Here is a 21,859-nt window from a genome sequence, read left to right on the forward strand (position 1 = left end):
TTCCATCCATCTGGCATATTGGATTGGATGAAAACTGACTATACGGTCCGTCTTCATCTGATCCCCCATAGAGGAGAGTGGTGCTCTGACAGGACGGTCCCTGCACAGTGTGCAGAGACTGAACTGTCATCTGCCTGCTCAGTGGGGATCAACGGAGCGATCCCTGCTGAGCAAAGCGGACCCCGTACACATACAGGTCCGTGTGAAAGAGCCCCAACTTCCTTTTGTGACTATAGGACAGGAAGTGAAGGGAATGTTCCCAATGGGACAGAGATAGCAAAGAAATTCTACTCGCAGCCAATTAGGAAGCGGGTCCTAAGACCCAATTGGCTTAAACAAGTAGGAGACACAGGAAAGCCACTGAGGAGATGCAGGAAGGAGCCAAAGCTGACTTGATTGGGGTAAGTGTGGGGCTGGTGAGAAGACGAGCGAGCGGCAAGAGGATTGATTGACCGACCAAGCGAGGGGGGTCGACCGAACGGTGTGTGGGGGGGGGGGGATTGGATAGTTTGCCCCCCCCCCAAAAAAAAAAAATAGCGCACCAGTCACTGCTGCAACTAAATATGACAAATTTAAGGCCCATAAGATTACGATTGATCAGTAATGATATCCATCCTACCACTCTCTTCATAGAAAGTTGAAACATGCTGGGTAGTATTGTTTTCCTACAAGATATGATTATACTTCCTAATAACTCTGCAACAAGGTATTGAGACCTATAGAGATAAAGACAACAAAAGTGATCTACAGTACTTAGCCATTTTATTGGCTTTTTTTGAGACAAATTGGTATGGTAATTTTTTTTCTTTGTTTGGATTTCCTTAAATTATAATGCTCTCTCATTGTCACAAATATGTATTATATCTGCTATGTTCATCTCTTTCTAGACATACCTGAAGTACAACACGCCACCAGAAAATTCTGATACTTTCTTTACTGTCATGATCATCACCCAGCCAGCAGTGTGCACACATGAAGTGCTAAAAAAATTTGACCTTTACATGGAAATCGGGTACGAATGGCTCTGAAACGGTGTTCATTTTTGTCAAATTTCAATATAGTTTTAGTCATAGCCTTACTATTTAAGTTTTAGTCATATTTTTTTATCATTTTAATTGTTATAATCAGCTAAAATCTCCAGTACATTTTAGAAAACTAAAATCTACATTTTATTAGACTAAAATCTGATGGGTTTAGTTAACCACTTAAGGACCCCTTCACGTCGATATACGTCGGCAGAATGGCACGGCTGGGCACAAGCACAAGCATGTACAAGTACGTCCTCTTTAAGAGCCCAGCCGTGGGGTCGCGATCGGTCACAGGAGCTGAAGAACGGGGAGAGGTGTGTGTAAACACACCTTCCCTGTTCGTCATTGTGGCAATGTCAGTGATTGTCTGTTCCCTGATATAGGGAAAGACGATCACTGACGTCACACGTCAAGCCCCGCCCCCCTACAGTTAGAAACACATATGAGGTCACACTTAACCCCTTCAGCGCCCACTAGTGGTTAACTCCTAAACTGCAATTGTCATTTTCACAGTAATCAGTGCATTTTTATAGCACCTTTTGCTGTGAAAATGACAATGGTCCCAAAAATGTGTCAAAATTGTCAGATTTGTCCGCCATAATGTCGCAGTCACGAAAAAAAATCGCCGATCGCCACCATTAGTAGTAAAAAAAAAAATATTAATAAAATTGCCCAAAAATTATCCCCTATTTTGTAAACGCTATAAATTTTGCGCAAACCAATCGATAAACGCTTATTGCGATTTTTTTTTTTTTTACCAGAAAAAAGTAGAAGAATACGTATCGGCCTAAACTTTTTTGGGGATATTTATTATAGCAAAAAGTTAAAAATATTGATTTTTTTTTCAAAATTGTCGCTCTATTTTTGTTTATAGCGCAAAAAATAAAAACCGCAGCGGTGATCAAATACCACCAAAAGAAAGCTCTATTTGTGGGGAAAAAAAAGAACGCCAATTTTGTTTGGGAGCCACGTCGTACGACCGCGAAATTGTCAGTTAAAGCGACACAGTGCCGAATCGCAAAAAGGGGCAAGGTCCTTAACCTGCATAATGGACCGGGTCTTAAGTAGTTAAATTGTAATGCATTTCTCTAAAATGACCAAACTTCTTATATACAGTACTCCTGGAGTAAAAATCTGAGATGTTATTATTTATAGTATTAAGGTTTGAACATGCACTACAGACACAGATTTAGCTTTTTAAACAAACAAAAAATATTGCTTTTTGACGAACAGTGCAACTTTAACCAGTTCAGCCCCGGAAGGATTTACTCCCTTAATGATCAGGCCATTTTTTGCGATATGGCACTGCGTTACTTTAACTGACAATTGCGTAGGTGTGTGACGCTGTTCCCAAATAAAATTGATGTCCTTTTTTTACACAAATAGAGCTTTCTTTTGGTGGTCTTTGATCACCTCTGTGGTTTTTAATTTTTGCAGTATAAACAAAAAAAAAAATTTTTTTTTTTTTTACCTTTCTACTATAATACATATCTAAAAAAATAATAAAAAAAGCCAACACAAATTTAGGCCAATATGTATTCTACATATTTTTGGTAGAAGAATCCCAATAAGCGTATATTGATTGGTCTGCGCAAAAGTTATTGGGTCGGATTCAGATACATTGGTGTATCTATCCGCCCTGCGTAACGTATCTTAGATACGTTACGCTGCTGTAACTTTAGGCGCAAGTTCCGTATTCAGAAAGAACTTGCGCCCTAAGTTACGGCGGCGTAACGTATGTGGGCCGGCGTAAGCCCACCTAATTCAAATGGGGATGTTTGGGGCGTGTTTTATTTAAATTTGCTTTGACCCTCGCCGAAAAAAGCCTAACATAAACGACGTAAAAAATGCGCCAGCCGAACGTACGTTTCTGAATCGGCGTAACTACCTAATTTGCATATTCCTCGCGCAACTATACTGAAGCGCCACCTAGCGGCCAGCATGAAATTGCAGCCTAAGATACGACGGTGTAAGACAATTACACCAGTCGGATCTTAGGGATATCTATGCGTAACTGATTCTCTGAATCAGGCGCAGAGATACGACAGCGTATCAGGAGATACGCCGTTGTATCTTGTTTCCGAATCCGGCCCATTGAGTTTACAAACTGTGACAAGTTTATGTTTCTACTGGTAATGCCGGCGATCAGTGACTTTTAGCAGGACTGTGCCATTGTGGTGGGCAAATGTGACCCTAAGTGACACTTTTTGGGGACCATTGACACCAATACAGTGATCAGTGCTAAAAAATGCACTGGTCAGTGTAGAAATTACACTGGCACGGAAGGGGTTAACATCAGGAGCGATCAAAGGGTTAAATGTGTTCCCTGCTAGTGTTTTCTAACTGTGTGGGGGATGAGCTGACAGGAACAACACAGAGATCGCTATTCCTGATTACTAAGAACAGAAGATCTCTGTGTACTTCCCTGTCAGAACGTGGATCTGTCTTGTTTAAATAGGCAGATCCCTGCGCCCACAGTATCTCGTGGTACTGGGCCCCTCTAATGTGTCTATGGAGTGTATGTCAGTATTCATACCCCTTTTCTATTTTTTGTCATGTTGCAACTAAAAACGTAAATGTATTTTAGTGGGATTTTATGTATAGACCGATACAAAGTGGCACATAATTGTGAAGTGGAAGGATAATGTTAAATGGTTTTCAACATTTTTTACAAATATGTGAAAAGTGTGGTGTGCATTTGTATTCAGCCCCCTTGAGTCAAAACTTTGTAGAACCTCCTTTCACTGCAATTACAGCTGTAAGTCTTTTTGGGGATGTCTCTACCAGTTTTGCACATCTAGAGAGTGACATTTAAAGGAGTTGTAAAAGAAAAAAATGTTTTGCCTAAAATTAATGTCTGCAAGGTAGACAGACAGAATAGTGTAATGATTCTGTTAAAAAACGAGTAAATACCCATTAAATTCCTTCATCTATATCACCTCCGGCATTCTAGTTTCTGTTCTCTCATTCACTTCCTGGTTTGCATCGCTCGTTCATGTAAGAACTACATTTCCCAGTATGAATTGCGGCACGTCCAGTAATTCACACCTCCTTGAAGTCTCTAACACGTAGAGAGCGTCCTGCCGCACAGATGTAGTTCCCAGGAGGGGGTGAGCACGTTACTGACCACCGCAGTAAACCCTCCATTCACGGTGGTCCGTAAAATCAGGCAAGCAGGAAGTGAACAGAACAGAGAAGAAATAGAGCAACTTCTGAACAAAAACGAACAATGAGGAAGTGAAAAGAGGAATGTCTGCAGGTAAAGGATGCTTATTATGAAAAAAAAATTCCTTTACAACCCCTTTAAGCCCCATTTTTCTTTGCAAAATATCTCAATCTCTGTCAGATTTGATGGGGAGTGTCTGTGAACAGCAATTTTCAAGTCTTGCCACAGATTCTCAATTGGATTTAGGTCTGGACTTTGACTGGGTCATTTTAACACATGAATATGCTTTGATCTAAACAATGCCATTGTAGCTCTGGCTGCATGTTTTCTGTCGTTATCCTGCTGAAAGGTGAACCTCCTCCCCAGTCTCAAGTCTTTTGCAGACTCTTTTTTTCTTCTAAGTATGCCCTGTATTTGGCTCCATCCATCTTCCCATCCACTCTGACCAGCTTCCCTTTCCCTGCTAAAGAAAAGCATCCCCACAACCTGTTGCTGCCACCACCACATTTCACAGAGGGGACGGTGTGTTCAGGGTGATGTGCAGTGTTAGTTTTTTGCTACATATAGTATTTTGCTTTTAGGCCAAAAAGTTAAATTTTGGTCCCACCTGACCAAAACACCTTTCACATGTTTGCAGTGTCCTCCCACGTGGCTTCTCTCAAACTGCAAACAGGACTTTTTATGGCTTTCTTTCAACAATGGCTTTCTTCTTGCCACTCCTCTATAAAGGCCAGATTTGTGAAGTGCACAATTAATAGTTGTTCTGTGGACAGTTTATCCCACTTGAACTGTGAATCTCTGCAGCTCCTCCAAAGTTACCATGGGCCTCTTGGCTGTTTCTCTGATTAATGATCTCCTTGCTCGGCCTGTCAGTTTAGGTGGACGGCCATGTCTTGGTAGGTTGGCAGTTGTGCCATACTCTTTCTATTTTCAAATGATGGATTCAACAGTGCTTCGTGAGATTTTCAAAGCTTGGGGTATTTTTTTTATAACCTAACCCTGCGTTAAAATTCTCCACAACTTTATCCCTGACATCTCTGATGTGTTCCTTAGTCTTCATGATGCTGTTGGTTTACTAATGTTCTCTAACAAACCTCTAAAGCAGGGGTGTCAAACTGGCGGCCCTCCAGCTGTTCCGAAACTACCAGTCCCATCATGCCTCTGCCTGTGAGAGTCATGCTTGTAACTGTTAGCCTTGCAATGCCTCATGGGACTTGTAGTTTTGCAACAGCTGGAGGGCCGCCAGTTTGACACCCCTGCTCTAAAGGCTTCACAGAACAGTTGTATTTATACTGAGATTAAATTACACACTGGTGGACTCTATTTACTAATTTGGTGACGTCTGAAGGCAATTGGTTCTACTAGATTTTAGTTGGGGGTATCAGAGTAAAGGGGACAGAATACAAATGCACTCCACAGTTTTCAAATATTTAAGACAAAATTGAAAACCATTTATCATTTTCCTACAATTATGTGCCACGTTGTGTTGGTCACACAAAATCCCAACAAATACAATTAGGTTTTTGGTGGTAACATGATAAAATGTGGAAAATTTCAAGGGGTATTAATACTTTTTCAAGACACTGTAGATATTAAAAAATATATAAATACTTTTTTCCCTGCTGGGGGCCATCCTGCTTTTTACATTGCATGCTCATCTGTAAGAGACCTTAGGTGTAGTAGTAAGGGAAAATACTTCAAGGTGTATAACTCAATGCTTTTGGATGATATGTTAAATTTTCCTGAAATGTGTATGAAACCTCAATGGTGGCATAATGGAAAAGGGAGAGGACTGAGTACTCCTAGTATTCTCATTCCCTAGATAGAAAGAGAAGGCCTCATCAATTAAAGCTGAGATATCCTTTTTTGTAGAATTTTTTTGTTGGCGAAGGCCTCTGTGGGACACATCGTCTTCCTCACAAGAACAGTTATGCCTCAATCTACAAAATTGGCTTTTTGATATATTTGTCACCCACCATGGGTGGTGGCAGCTCCGTAAATGTATATACATACACAGTTCTTGGCATATATTCTGTTATCATTATTTTTTCAATACATATATAGTTATCGTGGTGAAGGGACTGCTGCCAAACTGGTCATGATTGAAGTGGACATGCTCTCAGGATTTTTTCCAGTTAAAAGCAGCTTGAAGAAGGTAATACCCCAACCATGTAGCCACATATTTCTTTCAAATCTGAAAATTATGAAATGGTGTTACTATATATTGTATACATTAAATGCTGCAATGACTTGGAACATACCCCACGTATAAGCTGGAAAATTGCTGTGTCTTAACTGACAAACCTTTATATGGTGGCTGGTATATGTAGCACCCTCTATTGTAGGTAAATGTATTTGGTTGAGTCATGGTAGTTGTGCGAGTCTGTATTTGGGTCGGGTTACTACAGGTCAGGCTGGAGGGTTTTACAGGGAAGGTCTCTGGTGCCCCCCCCCCCCCCCCCCATTGGTTATAGATGCTTGGAGAAGCTTCTGGAAGTTGGTTGTAGGAAGGTAGGAGGTCCTGATCTGCATTCTGGGGGGAATCTGGCCAATCCCCAGGCAGAAGGCCCTGGCAGGGTGGCTGGATCAGCCCTTAAATATTGTGGAGCCTGACCAGCAGAGGAGTCAGGTGGAAGATGAAGATGGAGCATTTACACAGCCATCATGAATAATCCCTGTACGTGTTTATTATATTTTTTTCCTAAGATGGTCAGTCCCGTCTAGTGGCCATAATGCAGTATTTTTTTGATTGGGGTATTTAAGGAAAGTACCACATTATGGCCACTAGATAGAGCTCATAGGAAATAAACATATTCGACATATTATAGGGATTTTCTCAATGGCTGTGTGAATGCTGAGACATTTGCACAGCTAATTTATTTTCTAAACAGACCTCCAGGCGTCCGTGTAATTCATGTAAGGCATTACTTGTATTGCATGCTACATAATGCATGTTATGCCCTACAACTCTTTAACCTACAGTCACTGGCAGAGGTAAGGTTATGGACCATCTTTTGTTGGGGGCTCCCAATCTTCTCATTCCTTCCCTGATTGGTGCATCACCACCTTATCTAACTAAGGATCAGTTAGTGTGTCCCCAAGGTTGTATTAGGGGTTTAGATGACAGAGAACAATATAGATATGTAGCGCTACCCCCGGAGGAGCCGCTGGTTAGATTTGGGACGGCACAATTAAGTTACCTCTGTGATGTGTCTAGGGGTGATGATGGTGGTGAGAGCAGTGACGGAATGTCCAAACAGTTGGTTGACATTTTCAATGCTTTTATTTCTGGTCCAACACGACCAACAGTCAACTTGAGGTAGACAATATAGGTTGGTGAAAGGAGAATAAACTTCGCAGATTTAGGTTATGGATAGAAGAAGCAGTCCTGCCTCCATTAATTACACTTGTCACGTCGCCACTCCAGCCGGAGTGGGTAAAGTGCCCCTGGACAGACCCTTCTCACAGGCCTGGCAGCCAGAGCGCCACTTAGAACTTCTGGGAAGGAACAAGTCTCTGCCACTGAATTGGCTCTAATAGAATTTGGATTGGTAGTAAGACCTCTGCCACAGGCCTAGTACACAAGAACATGAGATAGTAGAGCGAATCCTCCCAGACTATAACTCGCCTGAATCTTTCTCAGGTGGACTTCTTAGCTTGGGGTTACCGACTGACAGTTTGCAGTATACAACCTGTCAGTGTCCGGTCACCCAGATCCCCGATGGTTCGTCAAGCCCTATTGGATCACCTGCCTCCGGGTTCACCTCAGACCGATCCCCCACAGAACAGCACAACTCGCTTGAGATGGGGGACCCAGTAAGTCACTGGGGCCCCTTAGCAGCATCAGTTGCTCCGGGCCATGAGGGCCCAGAGTCAGGAACTCCGCGTAGCACGTGCGCCTCGGCCTGGTAGGCCATATCGCCGGGGCCCGTGATGTGCGCACACCCTAAAGGTGGGTGCCGCACCTGGAACCAGGAACCCCCGAACAATGGCCTCCGCAACAGAAATATCCCTCCCCAGCATGCTCCGCGAGGGAAAACTCCTCTAATTGGCTGCTGGGGAGAAGCGGCTCCGCCTGGACCCCTCTGGCGCCACCTGCTACCCAGAGATGAAACTGCATCTCTGGAGCACAGAATGACCCAGGACAGTTCAGGGCTGGCGACAGCCGAAATTTAGCGAATCAATATAGATGAGAGCAAGTAACTCTCTCATCCCCCATTTAGATTTAATATAGCACCTGTACTGAAAAGTACAGAGGCGCTACAGATATATAGTATATAGATATCTATAGTGTGTGTGTGTGTGTGTGTTATTTGCACTGTTCTTTTGCTCTTTTAATTGTATTGCAGTTGGAGAAGAATAAATCTGCATTTGGAAGAGTTGAAGCTACAGGAGATAGAGTGACCATCTATGTGCATAAGGTAATATGTTTGTTCATGCTGAAAGGACAGGGTCAGGCAGGACACTCAAAGCTAAAATGAATTTCATTAAGTAGAGGCTCCCCCAAAACTAAGAAAAAATTAAATACTGAACCCTATACCATTTATCATGGCTGCTCTCTATCAAAGCTAGGAGGGCTACAAGCTGTATCATAGACACACTACTCCTTACCCCCTGTCAACCAAAAACACCAAACGAGCACCAGATGTATGAAGCCTCCTAGCAAGTTATCATATATCTGTGGGTACAATTCTAAAATGCCACATGCTCTTAAAGATACTAATATTAGCAAAAAATACAGCAATAGTGTTAACTAGAACATACAATGGATTTATAGTGATAGTAAACTTATTTGTAGGTATTATTTTACAAGGAAAACAGTGGCGGCTGGTGCTAAATATTTTGGGGGCAGCAAACTAGCGCCAGACACCTCCACCCCCTCCCTTCTCTGGAGGAAATGGATGGGGAGATGGCAGTTGGGTCCCTGATGAAAGGCACAGCTCCTCTGTCACCAGCACAGATTGCGAACTACACAGGGCCCTGGGCAGCTATTCAGCCTGGTGCCAGCTGACTTGTGACATACAAACGCTGCTGGGACTTTCATCTCCGATGACCAGATGTGGGGACCAGCAGCACATACAGGGATTCCTTCCCCAGCAGCCCACAGCCCTGGCCAAGAGTGATGATTGCTGGCTGCATGCACTAACCTCGATCTGCTGCCGGTGACAGGTCCTCCTCCAGCTACAGCCCAAACACCATTCAGTAAGAGCTGAGTCTCCAGGAAAGTCCATGAGTTACCGGGAGCAGGACAGCCTCTGATCAGTCAGCACTCCCTCTCCCCCTTCTCCTCCCCTCCGCCTATACTCCTCCCAGCCAATTGGGTGACGGGTCTCAGGACCGACTTCCTGATTGTCCGGGAGGAGAACCAGGAAGACAATAGCAAATATTAATTTACTATTGTCACACAACTGGGTGGGTTTTGAGCACACTGTGCCCCAAGTCCACCATTTTTAAAGCCATTTAGAGCCCTATTGTAGTCCATGCATCAAACAAGAACATACAAATAACACCCCATGAAGGCACCTATGTTATTGTAAAGTTTCAAGTGCAGTGGGGCTGTGATGAACCAGAAGCGCAAATAAGAGAGCACACAGGGGCAGATCATGTGAAACCTGACTGGTGGTCTTTTATTGGGAGACGTGTGTGTACAGGAGAGGTAATGCTAGGACATTCCACGAATAAGCAGTTCACGAAGTAGGAAAGAGCACAAAATACAGTTTAACAGTTCACGAAGTAGCAATGGGCACAGCATGGATAAACCGTTCCTGTACAAGCAATGTATAGGAATGTGTTACAGAGCTGTGTTGAGGCTGGTAATGTGAAGGGAACAATTAGATTTTAATAATCTATCAGTTGTCTAGTGTTGCTGAGATTTTTTTTTTTTAATAGCATGGGAGAAATAGTTTGATCTAGTGATCTCAATTTTGCTCTTATAGACACAAAAATGGACAGTCAAGTGGACCGACTCCAACCAGGGTTTATCCCGCTATCCTTAGTAAAGTCCCTTTTCCTGAGCTCAGTGATAGGTTCTTAATGGTAAAAGGTAAAGGTTTTTTTAAATGTTGCTTGTATATTGTACCATGTCAGGAATTTATTCATGCAGTTTAAAGTTGTATAATCCAATATCTGCTCTGTTCTTCCACAGCTCACACATGAGCCTGTCACCTTAGTTATCTCAATGAAACAAGAGGAACAAGTGAACAATTTACAACCCGCAATTGTGAAGGTCTATGAATACTCCAATCCAGGTATATAACCATATACAGGTTCTTCCAAACATTACATAATAGCATACCTCCCAACTTTTTGAGATGGGAATGAGGGACACCTATCAGAAAAAGTTTGCAGGAACAGGACACACACCCTTGCCACACTTACTTAAAGAAGAATTGTACAAAAAAAACAAGATTGGTTAAACCCACTAGTGTTTTTTTTTACCACTACTTTTCCATCATATTGGCTTCTGGAATTTACAAATGCAGCAATTTAGAAATCAGATGAAAGGTTTAGTGCTGGAAAACGCTTTTTGATAGATACAAAGTGCATTTCTCTTATCGTCCATGGACGGACACAGCCTTCTCAAGTCTTAACAAGTGGGTTAACAAGTTAAACAGCCCAGCCCAGGGGGCGGTCCCTCCAGACATAACCCTCCTCCCTGCAGCAAGCTGCTTTTGTTTTTCTCTGCCTAGCAAAGGAGAAGGACGTATGGCTCCCTTTGGGCCCAGTGCCCTGAGGAAATTTTTCTTTTTCTTTTATTTTCTTTGTAACTGGAAATTAATCTGGGCTAATGGAATGGACTTTTGACGGTACAAGTAAATATTGTAGAAAATCTATAAATATATTTATTCATAAAAAAGAGGTGTACGAAGAAAAATGTATGATATACAGAACTTTGTGAACAAAACAGTACAGAATCAGCATATTATCACAGTACACAATTTAGGACATATTACATAAAAGCTTATACTTATGCACATATGTTTGTATAAACGAGACCATACAGCACCAGAAGGTAAACAAAGACTTTTAGATCCTTAGGACTGGATTGGATATGCGGAGTGATGGATGTTGCTTTTAATCACTTTTACTCAACATGTTTCACGATACAGAACGCTTCATCAGGAGCATAACGGTCTGATGGTAAACATACATGACACGAACAGGAAATATCAGAAGATGACGATTAGTTAAACAGATTAAACATAGCAAATACATAAAAAAAAGAAAAATATGTATGAAATTAAAAAGCTGCCAATTTGTTATTAGTGGTGCATAGCAAACCAATATCCCGCCTCCCAGGAAAAGATAGAGGCCACCCAGGATAGAAACAAAAAGTATGATAGGTGAAAAGGACATTAGGCAACTGGTAATAAGGCATTTACAACTTACAGGTAAAATAGGTCTCCGCAGCGATGTGTGGAACAGACCGTTGGTAATCAATATGTGTCATATACAATGCTGTTACCTAACCAGCCAAGTAGGCATATGAAAGGCTATTTAAAACACCTGAAAGTAGAAACAAAATGCCCTAATGTCATAGACCTGTTGCACTCATATAAGGACGCTGGTAAGGATCATGGGTGTAGAGGGAGATTAAATGGAATGCCAAAGGAAAGGCACAGAGGGTGAAACCAAGACAAAGAGGCGCTCACCATAGTCAATTGAGGTAGAAAACTTCTGGCTAATGCACGGTTTGTAAAGGTAATAGTTGGCGAACGGCAATGGAGAGTCCGACTAGGGTCCCTGAATTGAGTCCCAGATTCTGTTGTGACTCAAATAGCTGGATAGCTTGTAGGCTAAATAATGAAAAAAAAAGAACGAACACATAAGAAACTCCACCCTTAGCACATAGAGAGTGGTATCCCATCCTGCCCACCTAAAAGAAAGGGGGGAGTTTTTTTTTGGAGGGGGGGCAATACAGCCAGCATAAAAAGGTACATTAACATAGATAGGTACTGAAATTGGTCCAAAAACAGGGTAGAGACCTAAAGGGGTCTTATGTCTAAGGACCGGAGGTATAGTTTACCTTGGTAGCCAGCAAAGAGCTTAGAATCTGGACCCAGGGGAGAGCAAAGAGTGTGTTGTCTCTGTGTCGCACTACCACGTGCAGCGACATTTTATTTTCTTTATTTTATTGAGAATCTTCTATCAACTGTCGGCTGAGAGACAGGCTGGATATATAGATCCTTGTAGTTTCCTCAGTCCGGCCAGTGAGCGTGAGCACACTATTGCTAAGGGCTGGGTCTGCCACGACATACCCCATGACTCCTGGGGTGGCCGGTGAGCTTTTGCTCCGGGGTCCACACATGACTGGGCTGTGGTATTGTCTCACTCACAGTGGACCGGGCCTAATCCAACGCGGTTGTATGCCTGTCAGGAATGCGTCAGCTGGTCCTCATATGGACGGGTAAGTACAGTCCTTCCCGCTTCGGCGGGTTGGTATGGCTGGGCATTCCTGGGGTGAGGGTGTCGTCCTATCCTCCTCCCTGCTCTCTGTCATGTTTCCCTCTGCTGTCGCTGCCGGGGTGGACCTGTGGGGGGGCTCCTTTTCCCACCAGGGGACTGTGGGGTGTCTGGCATGTGTATTTCTGTGGGGGTGTGTTTTCCTCAGAAAGGCCCCATTAGGCCTTCTCATCCACGTCGCGGTGTTTCGCCGCCGGAACCATTTTTTTGTAGTCTGCAGTTTACATTGAGAAATCCCATTGGCGACCATTTTGTTGTGGTCGCACTATGGTGCAGCTTGCTATTGCGGTCGGCCATTTTACTGTGGCCGTGCCCTGCTCTCTCTGAGGCGTCCGGCAGCCATTTTGAATTGGATTTTGGCCTCTAGTGCTGGCTTCTACAGCGCGCAGCACATATCTCCTTATGGTGATTTTACTTCACAGCTTTACCTCACAGCTTTTTCCTCTCACACATGCTGTGTACTGAGGGCGGGCAGCGGTGCTGAACATTCTCCTCCTTGGTTGGTGAGTCCCCTGGGTAACCCCCGGTCAGCGCAGCAAGGAGGGTGGGCTTTATTCAGGTCTGCAATAGGTCCCTGAGAGCTGTCTGTTTATGGAGTAAGTATCTGGTTCTTCTTCCCCAAACATGCCAGAGGTGGCAGCTGGTGCTTCTGCACCTGCAGTTCCTATGGACACTTTGTCGGCAGTCCTGGAAACATTTGTTCCCAGGGTGGAAGCGGCGTGTGGGCGTAAGGGAGGTAAAAAGCACCCCCTCCCCCGCCATCCCCTGGGGAATGCTCTGACTCGGACCAGGACCTGGCTGCGGCTCAGGTCCCTGGTTCTGTGTAGTTTGAGGATGTGGAAGACTCCTCACTTGGGTCAGGACAGGGCACTTGTCAGTGCGCTTACCAATGCTGTAAGGGACTCCCTTAAGCTGGATAGTGCAGCTGAGGCATCCTCTGAGGGCTCTGTCTTTTTGGGTCATACAAATCAGAACGCTCTGTGAAGGTTTTTCCTTATGTGTCCTTCTTTGACAAGTTCATTGATAAGGAATGAGAAAAGCCGCAGAAGTCCTTTATAGTTCCTCAGCGCCTGGCGGTTCGGTACCCTTTTGAGGAGAGCCTCTTGAAAAAATGGGCTTCTCCTCCGGTAGTGGACCCCCCGGTTGCCCGGTTAAATAAGGTGACCACTCTCCCTATAGAAGGGACCCCTGCCTTCAAGGACCATACTAATAGGAGGTTCGAGGCACTGACCCACTCCATGTTTACCATGTTGGGGTCTGTATTGCGGCCTATTGTGGCCGCAACCCTGGTGTCTCAGACACTCACTGAATGGGCAAAGATTTTGCACCAGACTGTGGAGGAGCACCAACTCCCTCCCGAAGTTATTAGGCTGGCTGACCAGTTGGTCCAGGGCCTTGTATATGTCTGTGATGCTACACTGGATGCAGCCCCCTTGATATCCAGAGCTTCTGTTTCGGAGGTGGTTTTGCGCCAACTGATTTGGCTGAAATGTTGGTCTGCTGACCAAGCATCCAAAAAAGCCCTGGCAGATTTACCCTGCAAGGGTGGGAGGCTTTTTGGTACCTCGCTGGATGACATTATCAAGGATGTCACTGGGGGTAAGAGCACTCTCCTCCCTCAGTCCACCAAGAGGAAGGAGCCGCGCTATAAGCCGGGTCCTTCGTTTCCCACTCAGAAGCGGTATATTCGTCAGTCAGCGCCCGCGGGTAAACCCTCCCAGGCCGACAAAGACTCTGCTGGGGGACAGAAACGTCCCTGGGTGCTTAAAGGGTCACTAAAGGAAAACATGTTTTTTGCTGAAATGACTGTTTACAGGGTATAGAGACATAAAAGTTAACTGATTCCTTTTAAAAATGATTAAAAGTAGATAAAAATCAATCATATAATGTGCCTCTAGTTTCACTTTCACTTTTAAACTGGCTTCATGTTTCTGTGAAGTAGAGAGACACACAGAACAAAAACAAACAAATCCAGGGCAGTGTTTTGTTATTAAAATGAATCTGATTGGTTCTGGGAAGTTTTAGACACACAGTAATGACAGCTTAGACCACCGTGAGAAAGCTCCCAGTACTGTGGTTATAAGGAAACAGACGAGCAGGAAGTGTGGAGATCACAGCAGAATTACATCAACTTCAAAGCAAAAACAAACAATGAGGACATGAAACCAGTACTGCAGTAAGGTAAAGGAAGCTATTTTAGATAAAAAAAAATTCCTTTAGTGACCCTTTAAGCCGAACAAGCTGGCACCAAAGCTAGCCAATGCATGAAGTCTTGCCCCCGCCCGACTCATGGGTGGGGGGGACGGCTTTGCAGGTTCACAGCTCTGTGGACCTTCCTGCTCTCCAATTTTGGACCTCAAATCCCTAAATGCCTTTGTGAGAGTAAGGAAGTTCTGCATGGAATCCATTCGTTCGGTCCGGGGGACTTTCTGGCATCCTTAGACATCAAGGACGCATACTTGCATGTCCCAATTTGCGCAAGTCATCAGAGGTTTCTGCGCTTTGCGATGGGGGAGGACCACTATTGTGGCCCTTCCTTTTGGTCTAGCGTCAGCACCAAGAGTTTTTACCAAGGTGCTCCATTCCTAGCTTTGCTGAGACAGCGAGGCATTGCCATTGTGGGCTTCTTAGATGACCTTCTTCTGAGAGCAGCTTCTGGCTCAGAATTAGAGGAGAATGTGTCTATAGCCAGCCAGACCCTCCAAGAATTCGGGTGGGTGTTAAACATTCAGAAGTCGGTCCTGGTTCCGTTGCGTTTAGAGTACCTAAGGTTGATTCTGGACTCCTCAGAAAGCGAAGGTCTTTCTTCCCCTGGAGAAATTGCAGACTCTTCAGTCTGCAGTGAAAGTGTCCTGCAAATGGTCGTCTCTCCGTTTTTGCATGCGAGTCCTGGGCCTGATGGTACCGTATGCCCAGTTCCACACTCGTGTTTTGCAGAAGGAGATACTGTCCAAGTGGAACAAATCTCCTTCGTCTTTGGATCGTCAGATTCAGGTAAGCCACCTAGTCACGGTCTCTCTGAATTGGTGGCTGATATCCCCGACTCTTCGGTCCGGGAAGTCATTTCTCCCCTTCCAGTGGACAGTGATTATGACGGACACCAGCCTCCCGGGTTTGGGGGGCGTCTGGGGGGTCCAGTCGGCCCAGGGTTGCTGGACTCTAGTGGAATCTCATCTTCTGATCAATGTCCTAGAATTCCGGGCGATCAGGCTATGCCTCTCCTCGTGGTCGAGGAGGTTGCAAGGTCGCCCCATCAGGATTCAGTCGGACAACGCCACGGAGCTCGGCTGCAGCGTCCGAGGTCAGTCACATCTTAAGATGGGCGGAAAGAAGCGTGCCAGCTTTGTCGGCCATCTACATTCTGGGCATGGAAAACTGGCAGGTGGAATACCTGAGTCGCCAGATGCTGGAGCAGGGGGAATGGTCATTGCATCCGGAGGTGTTTCAACTCCTTTGCAGGAGATGGGGAACACCGGACGTGGATGTCCTGGCCTCTCGTCTCAACCGCAAGGTGTCAAGGTTCATGGCCAGGTCCTGAGATCCCTGCGCAAACGCGTTGGTGGCCCTGTGGGGTCAGTATCGGCAAATTTATGCCTTTCCCCCATTGAAGTTGCTTCCTCGGCTGCTCCCCAGAGTGGATGCCGAGGGGATTCCGATGATTCTAATCGCTCCAGATTGGCTTTGACATCCTTGGTACGCCAATCTTGTGCACCTGGTGGCGGATGTACCTTGGCGGCTGCCATTGCATGAGGACCTTCTGTCTGAAGGTCCTATACATCATCCTGCTTTACAGTCGCTGCCTTTAACGGCATGGCTATTGAGAGCCAGGTATTGAGGGACCGGGGTCTTTCCGACTCGGTCATCTCAACCATGCTGAGGGCACGGAAGTCTTCTTCCAGGAAGATCTACCATCGCACCTGGAAGGCCTACATCTCTATGTGCGAAGAGATGGGGTGGCGTCCACTGACGTACTCGGTGTCCAGGGTCCTGCTGTTTTTACAGTGTGGAGTGGATCAGAAACTTGCCTTAAGCACTATTAAGAGACAGATTTCAGCCTTGGCTGTGTTCTTTCAGGGGCCTTTGGTGGCCCATTCTCTGGTAGGTACCTTTGTGCAGGGGGTTCTTCAGAAACATCCCTTTAAAAACATCAGAGAGATTCCTCTCTTGACATCTCAGTAGGTGGCCTTTTTAACGGCCATTACTTCTGTCAGACGTGTTTGAGTTGGCGGCCTTGTCCTTCAAGTCGCCATACTTGGTCCTCCATAAGGATAAAGAGGTGTTGCGCCCGCAATCTTCCTTTCTTCTGAAGATGGTTTTGGCCTTTCACCTTAACGAGGACATTGTACTTCCATCCTTGTGTCCTCGGCCGATGCATCCTAAGGAGGTTGCGCTACATACTTTGGACATGGTATGCGCTTTGCGGGTGTACCTGTTTGCTACGGCTCCGTTTCGGAGGTCTGACTCACTTTTTGTGTCGGTATCTGGTCCACAAAAGGGCCTGGCGTTCTTGTCGGTCACCATTTCCCGGTGGATCAGGCAGACCATCATACAGGCTTATGCTCTTAGAGGGCGGGTGCCCCCCTTTACGGTCACGGCAAATTCAACCAGGGCAATTGGTGCTTTCTGGGCTTTCCGGCATCAAGCGTTTGTCTCACAGGTGTGTAAGGCAGCGACATGGTCGTCTGTTCACACCTTTTCAAAATTTTACAAGGCTGATGTGAGTGCATCTTCTTATGCTTCCTTCGTCTACAAGGCGGTTGCTTAACTCTGGGAGGATGTCCATGGACGTCCTCCCAGAATCGCGCTCCCGCGCACACGGGAATGTCCGGCGGTTCGGTAGCGGTTTACCGCGTGGCGGAGCGATCACTTGTAAACAAACCGGCGTCATCACATGACGCCGGTTTGTTTACAAGTGATCGCTCCGCCACGCGGTAAACCGCTACCGAACCGCCGGACATTCCCGTGTGCGCGCCCCATGGGGTGCGCGGGAGCGCGATTCTGGGAGGACGTCCATGGACATCCTCCCAGAGTTAAGCAACCGCCTTGTAGACGAAGGAAGCATAAGAAGATGCACTCACATCAGCCTTGTAAAATTTTGAAAAGGTGTGAACAGACGACCATGGGAGGACGTTCCTCCCTCCCCTCTCTGTACCGAACGGTACAGTGTGAGAGAGGAGAGGGGAGAGAGCGGATGCAGCACGAGTGCTGTGGGCTGGATCTGTGACAAATGTAGTCACAGATCCAGCCATCCATCCATCCCTACATGTCAGCTATCCCTGCCCATACTGTGCAATACACAATACCCTGTGCAATACTCTGCAATACCCCACAATACTCTGCAATACCCCACAATACTCTGCAATACCCCACAATACTCTGCAATACCCCACAATACCCTGCAATACCCCACAATACCCTGCAACGTTGCCTATGGGGATTTTTAAGTAGCGAAGTTTGGCGCCATTCCACGAGCGTGTGCAATTTTGAAGGGTGACATGTTGGGTATCTATTTACTCGGCATAACTTCATCTTTCACATTATGCAAAAGAATGAAGAAAAAAATACAAAATTTGCTAAATTTTATAACCGAAACAAAGACAAATTCATTTTTTTTACAGAATTTTCAGTCTTTTTTCTCTTATAGCGCAAAAAATAAAAAACTCAACGGTGATTAAATACCACCAAAAGAAAGCTCTATTTGTGTGAAAAAAAAGGACGAAAATTTCATTTGGGTACAATGTTGTATGACTAAGTAATTGTCATTCAAATTGTGAGAGCACCGAAAGCTGAAAATTGGTCTGGTTATTAAGTGGGTTTACGTGCCTGGTGGTCAAGTGGTTAAAGTTGCACCTCCACCGTTGAGGAGCTCTGCTTGTTTGGGGTGAAGTTGTTTTTTTTTTTTACTGATACTGTTCCCACCCCTCGTTTTTTGACACTGCTTGGGGACGTCCCACTTGTCAAGACTTGAGAAGGCTGTGTCCGTCCATGGATGATAGGAGAAAATAGGATTTTTTGTACTCACCGTAAAATCCTTTTCTCTGTCGTCCATGGCCGGACACAGCACCCACCCCTCATTTTTAGGTTTGTACTGCTTGTTACGAACTGAGGCAGCTTGCTGCAGGGAGGAGGGTTATGTCCGGAGGGACCGCCCCTTGGACGCCCCTCTGTTTAAGTAACATGTATTTAAGTATCTAACATGTTTCTGCCTAGTCCTCTCCTGTGAACAGGAACATAACCCACTTGTGTCCGTCCATGGACGACAGAGAAAGGGATTTTACGGTGAGTACAAAAAATCCAAATTTTATATACTGTATAGATCAGACCAAAATGAGGGGGAAAGAGAGACAGAGGGACATTCCTCAAAATCAGGGGCAGTCCCTCAAAATCAGGGACAGTTGGGAGCTATGTAATAGTGTAAGAAACCTGTAATTTCCCTGTTCGTCTTTCAGGACAGGTACTGTAGAGAGACACAGGCTCCTCCCCTCACAGGAAACACCGCCTTCCAATTAGGAATTTAAGCCTCATCCTCCCTCAGCTCCTCAGTTTATGGTGTTTCCTCCGGAGGGGAGACACCGCTTGGGGCCAAGGGCCAGACAGCTGGGGAAGCTGAGGCAAATATTCCTGAGAGGGGGGACCTGTTCTCCCTGGGCTCAGGGCTAATTTTTTTTTGAAGCATGGCGTCCTGGCTGGCTGGGGAAGCTACTTACCCAGGACATCGCCGTGTAGCGTCCCGTGGACATTCCTGGGGTGGTTTAGACCGCGGAGGCCCATTTTCCTAATCGCACAGGGGTGGCGCTGCAGGCGGTGTGCACACTCCCTGTGAGAAATCACAGTCGGCCAGGAAGCTGGGCCGGACCGGATGACGAGTGACGTCAGTTCCGGGGGGGGCGGGCACTTCTGCCGGATACACGTCACTGGTCCCAGACGCTGCAGTGTGAAAAGGCCTGACGCTGGGCTGGTGCGGCCTCTCTCTTCTCAGCCGTAGGGTCGGCGTTTTTGGAGGCAGTCGCGACCACATTCCTCAGCGAGATGTCTGAAGCAGAGGCTTCCCGTGCACCTCCGGATGACGACAGCACCAGCCACTCTAAGGTAAGGAGAACCCTGGGGTGGTGTTCCCTTATCATGTTACACAGCTTCACTGGTGATTTTGTTGTTTTCTTCTCCTGGTGGTCGGGGAGTTTTTGTTTGTGTAGTGTGTCTAGAACCCTGGTGGTGGTTGGTCCTGGAACACTCCTGGTGGTTACCTGTTTTAAGCGCTGGGCTCTCTCTCATTAGCCTCCACTTTTCTTCTGTGTTTTTCAGAAATCCACAGAAAAATCAGCCCACAGTTAAAAGAAGAAATGCCCTTCCTGCAGATCTTCCCTTAGTGAGAGTTGGAACAAAGCACTTTGCAGGAGATGTATTGAGGGGCTGGTTAAGGAAAGGGAGTCAGAGCAGGCATCTGAATTAGCAGCTTCTATGAAAGAGCTTTCTGGCACCTTTCAATCCTTTAAAGATATTTTTGCTAATTTTCAGTTGCCCTAAAGCAGCCCTTCTGTAGCGCAACAGGTAATTCCACCCAATCCTGAGGTTCTTCCCTCTGGGAGTAGAGAGAAACCTGCGGACATCAGAGAGGATGCTGAGGAGGAGCAAGACAGTGCCGCTTCTAACTCCCAAGAGGAGTCAGATGGTGAAGGGACAGAGGCAGGGCCCTCAAAGGTCTCTCGCTACAAACTTTCCCTTGAGGAAGTGGAAGAATTATTGGAAACTATCCACACTACTTTAGGGATAGTTGAAGAGAAGAAGACACTGTCACTCCATGACCAGATGTACAGTGGGTTGGGAGAACAAAAGAAAAAGTTTTTTCCAGTCCATGAAGTCCTGGTCAATGCCATCAAAAAGGAGTGGCAGGATCCAGAAAGGAAACCTTTCTTCTCAAACTCTTTGAAGAGAAGGTTTCCTTTTTCTGAAGAGGAGGCTTTAGTATGGAACAAATCCCCCAAACTAGATGCTGCCTTCTCGCAGGTATCCCGACATACGGACTTGGCGTTTGAGGACATGGGGGTCCTTTCAGACCCCATGGACAGGCGGATGGACTCGCTGTTAAAGTCCTGGGATGCTTCCCAGGGGAACCTTAAGCCAGCTATGGCAGCAACAGTGGTGGCCCGTAATCTAGAGCATTGGCTCTCACAGATCAGGGCACATATTGAGGCCGGAACGCCTAAAGAGACTATACTATCCTCTTTTCCAACTTTACTGAATGGCGTGCGGTATTTAGCGGACGCCTCAGCAGAGTCAATCCGCATGTCCGCCAGGTCTGCAGCTCTATCTAATTCTGCAAGAAGAGCTCTCTGGCTCAAGACATGGCAGGGGGATAGTGCCTCAAAGGTTAAATTGTGCGGGATCCCCCTTACAGGAGATTTATTATTTGGGCCAGGCTTGGAGGCTGTCTTAGATCGTACAGCCGACAAGAAGAAGGCTTTCCCCTTAAAGAAAAAATTTTGGGGACAGGCAAAGAAAAAATTCTGGACCCAAAAGAAGGTGGAAGTCGCAAAACCTGAGGGAAAGAGAAAGTTTTGGGGACAAAAGGGTAAGGGCCGTGCCGGGGCGCTTTTTCATGCTCCTGAACAGCCCCAAAAACCTCAATGACGGAGTCAAGGTGGGAGGAAGGTTGGGGGCCTTTCTCCCACAATGGGAGATGATCACTAGCAACCAATTTGTGCTGGGGATCATAAGGAGAGGGTACAGACTAGAGTTCTCAAGTCCCCCCCCATCCAGACTCTTAGTCACCAATTTGCTGCAGTGCAAAGAAAAATCTGTGGCTCTGCTCTCCTCTCTTCAGGAGTTGGAGGATCAGGAGGTGGTGGTTCGGGTTCCATCGGAGGAGACGGGAAAGGGCTTCTACTCCCACATTTTTGTGGTCCGCAAGCCTTCAGGGAAATTCAGGCTTATACTGAATTTGAAACCTCTAAACGCCTCGGTCACGTACAAAAGGTTTCGGATGGATTCTATCTATTCTGTGAGGACGCTCCTCCTTCCGAACTGCTTTATGGCATCCATAGACCTAAAGGATGCCTATTTACACATCCCTATAGCAGAATGCCATCAGAGATTTCTCAGACTGGCCGTGAGATCCAGAGAAGGGACGTTTCACCTTCAGTTCAAAGCACTTCCCTTCGGGCTCTCCTCTTCCCCCCGCATTTTCACCAAGGTGATGGTGGAG

The 21,859-nt window shown here is 45.9% G+C and overlaps 1 protein-coding gene across 1 annotated transcript in view; it reads left to right on the top strand.

The window, feature by feature from the left end:
• The window catches only part of LOC120910398 (alpha-2-macroglobulin-like protein 1), a 268,848-nt gene that overhangs the window by 231,969 nt on the left and 15,020 nt on the right, over window positions 1-21,859 (top strand). The window contains exons 31-34 of the mRNA XM_040322155.1: window positions 888-1,012; window positions 6,259-6,349; window positions 8,544-8,615; window positions 10,340-10,442. Coding sequence (XP_040178089.1) covers window positions 888-1,012; window positions 6,259-6,349; window positions 8,544-8,615; window positions 10,340-10,442 — 391 coding nt within the window. The remainder of the gene's footprint in view (window positions 1-887; window positions 1,013-6,258; window positions 6,350-8,543; window positions 8,616-10,339; window positions 10,443-21,859) is intronic.

This window comes from Rana temporaria, chromosome 8 (assembly GCF_905171775.1).
Source record: "Rana temporaria chromosome 8, aRanTem1.1, whole genome shotgun sequence".
Classification (NCBI taxonomy): Eukaryota; Metazoa; Chordata; class Amphibia; order Anura; family Ranidae; genus Rana; species Rana temporaria.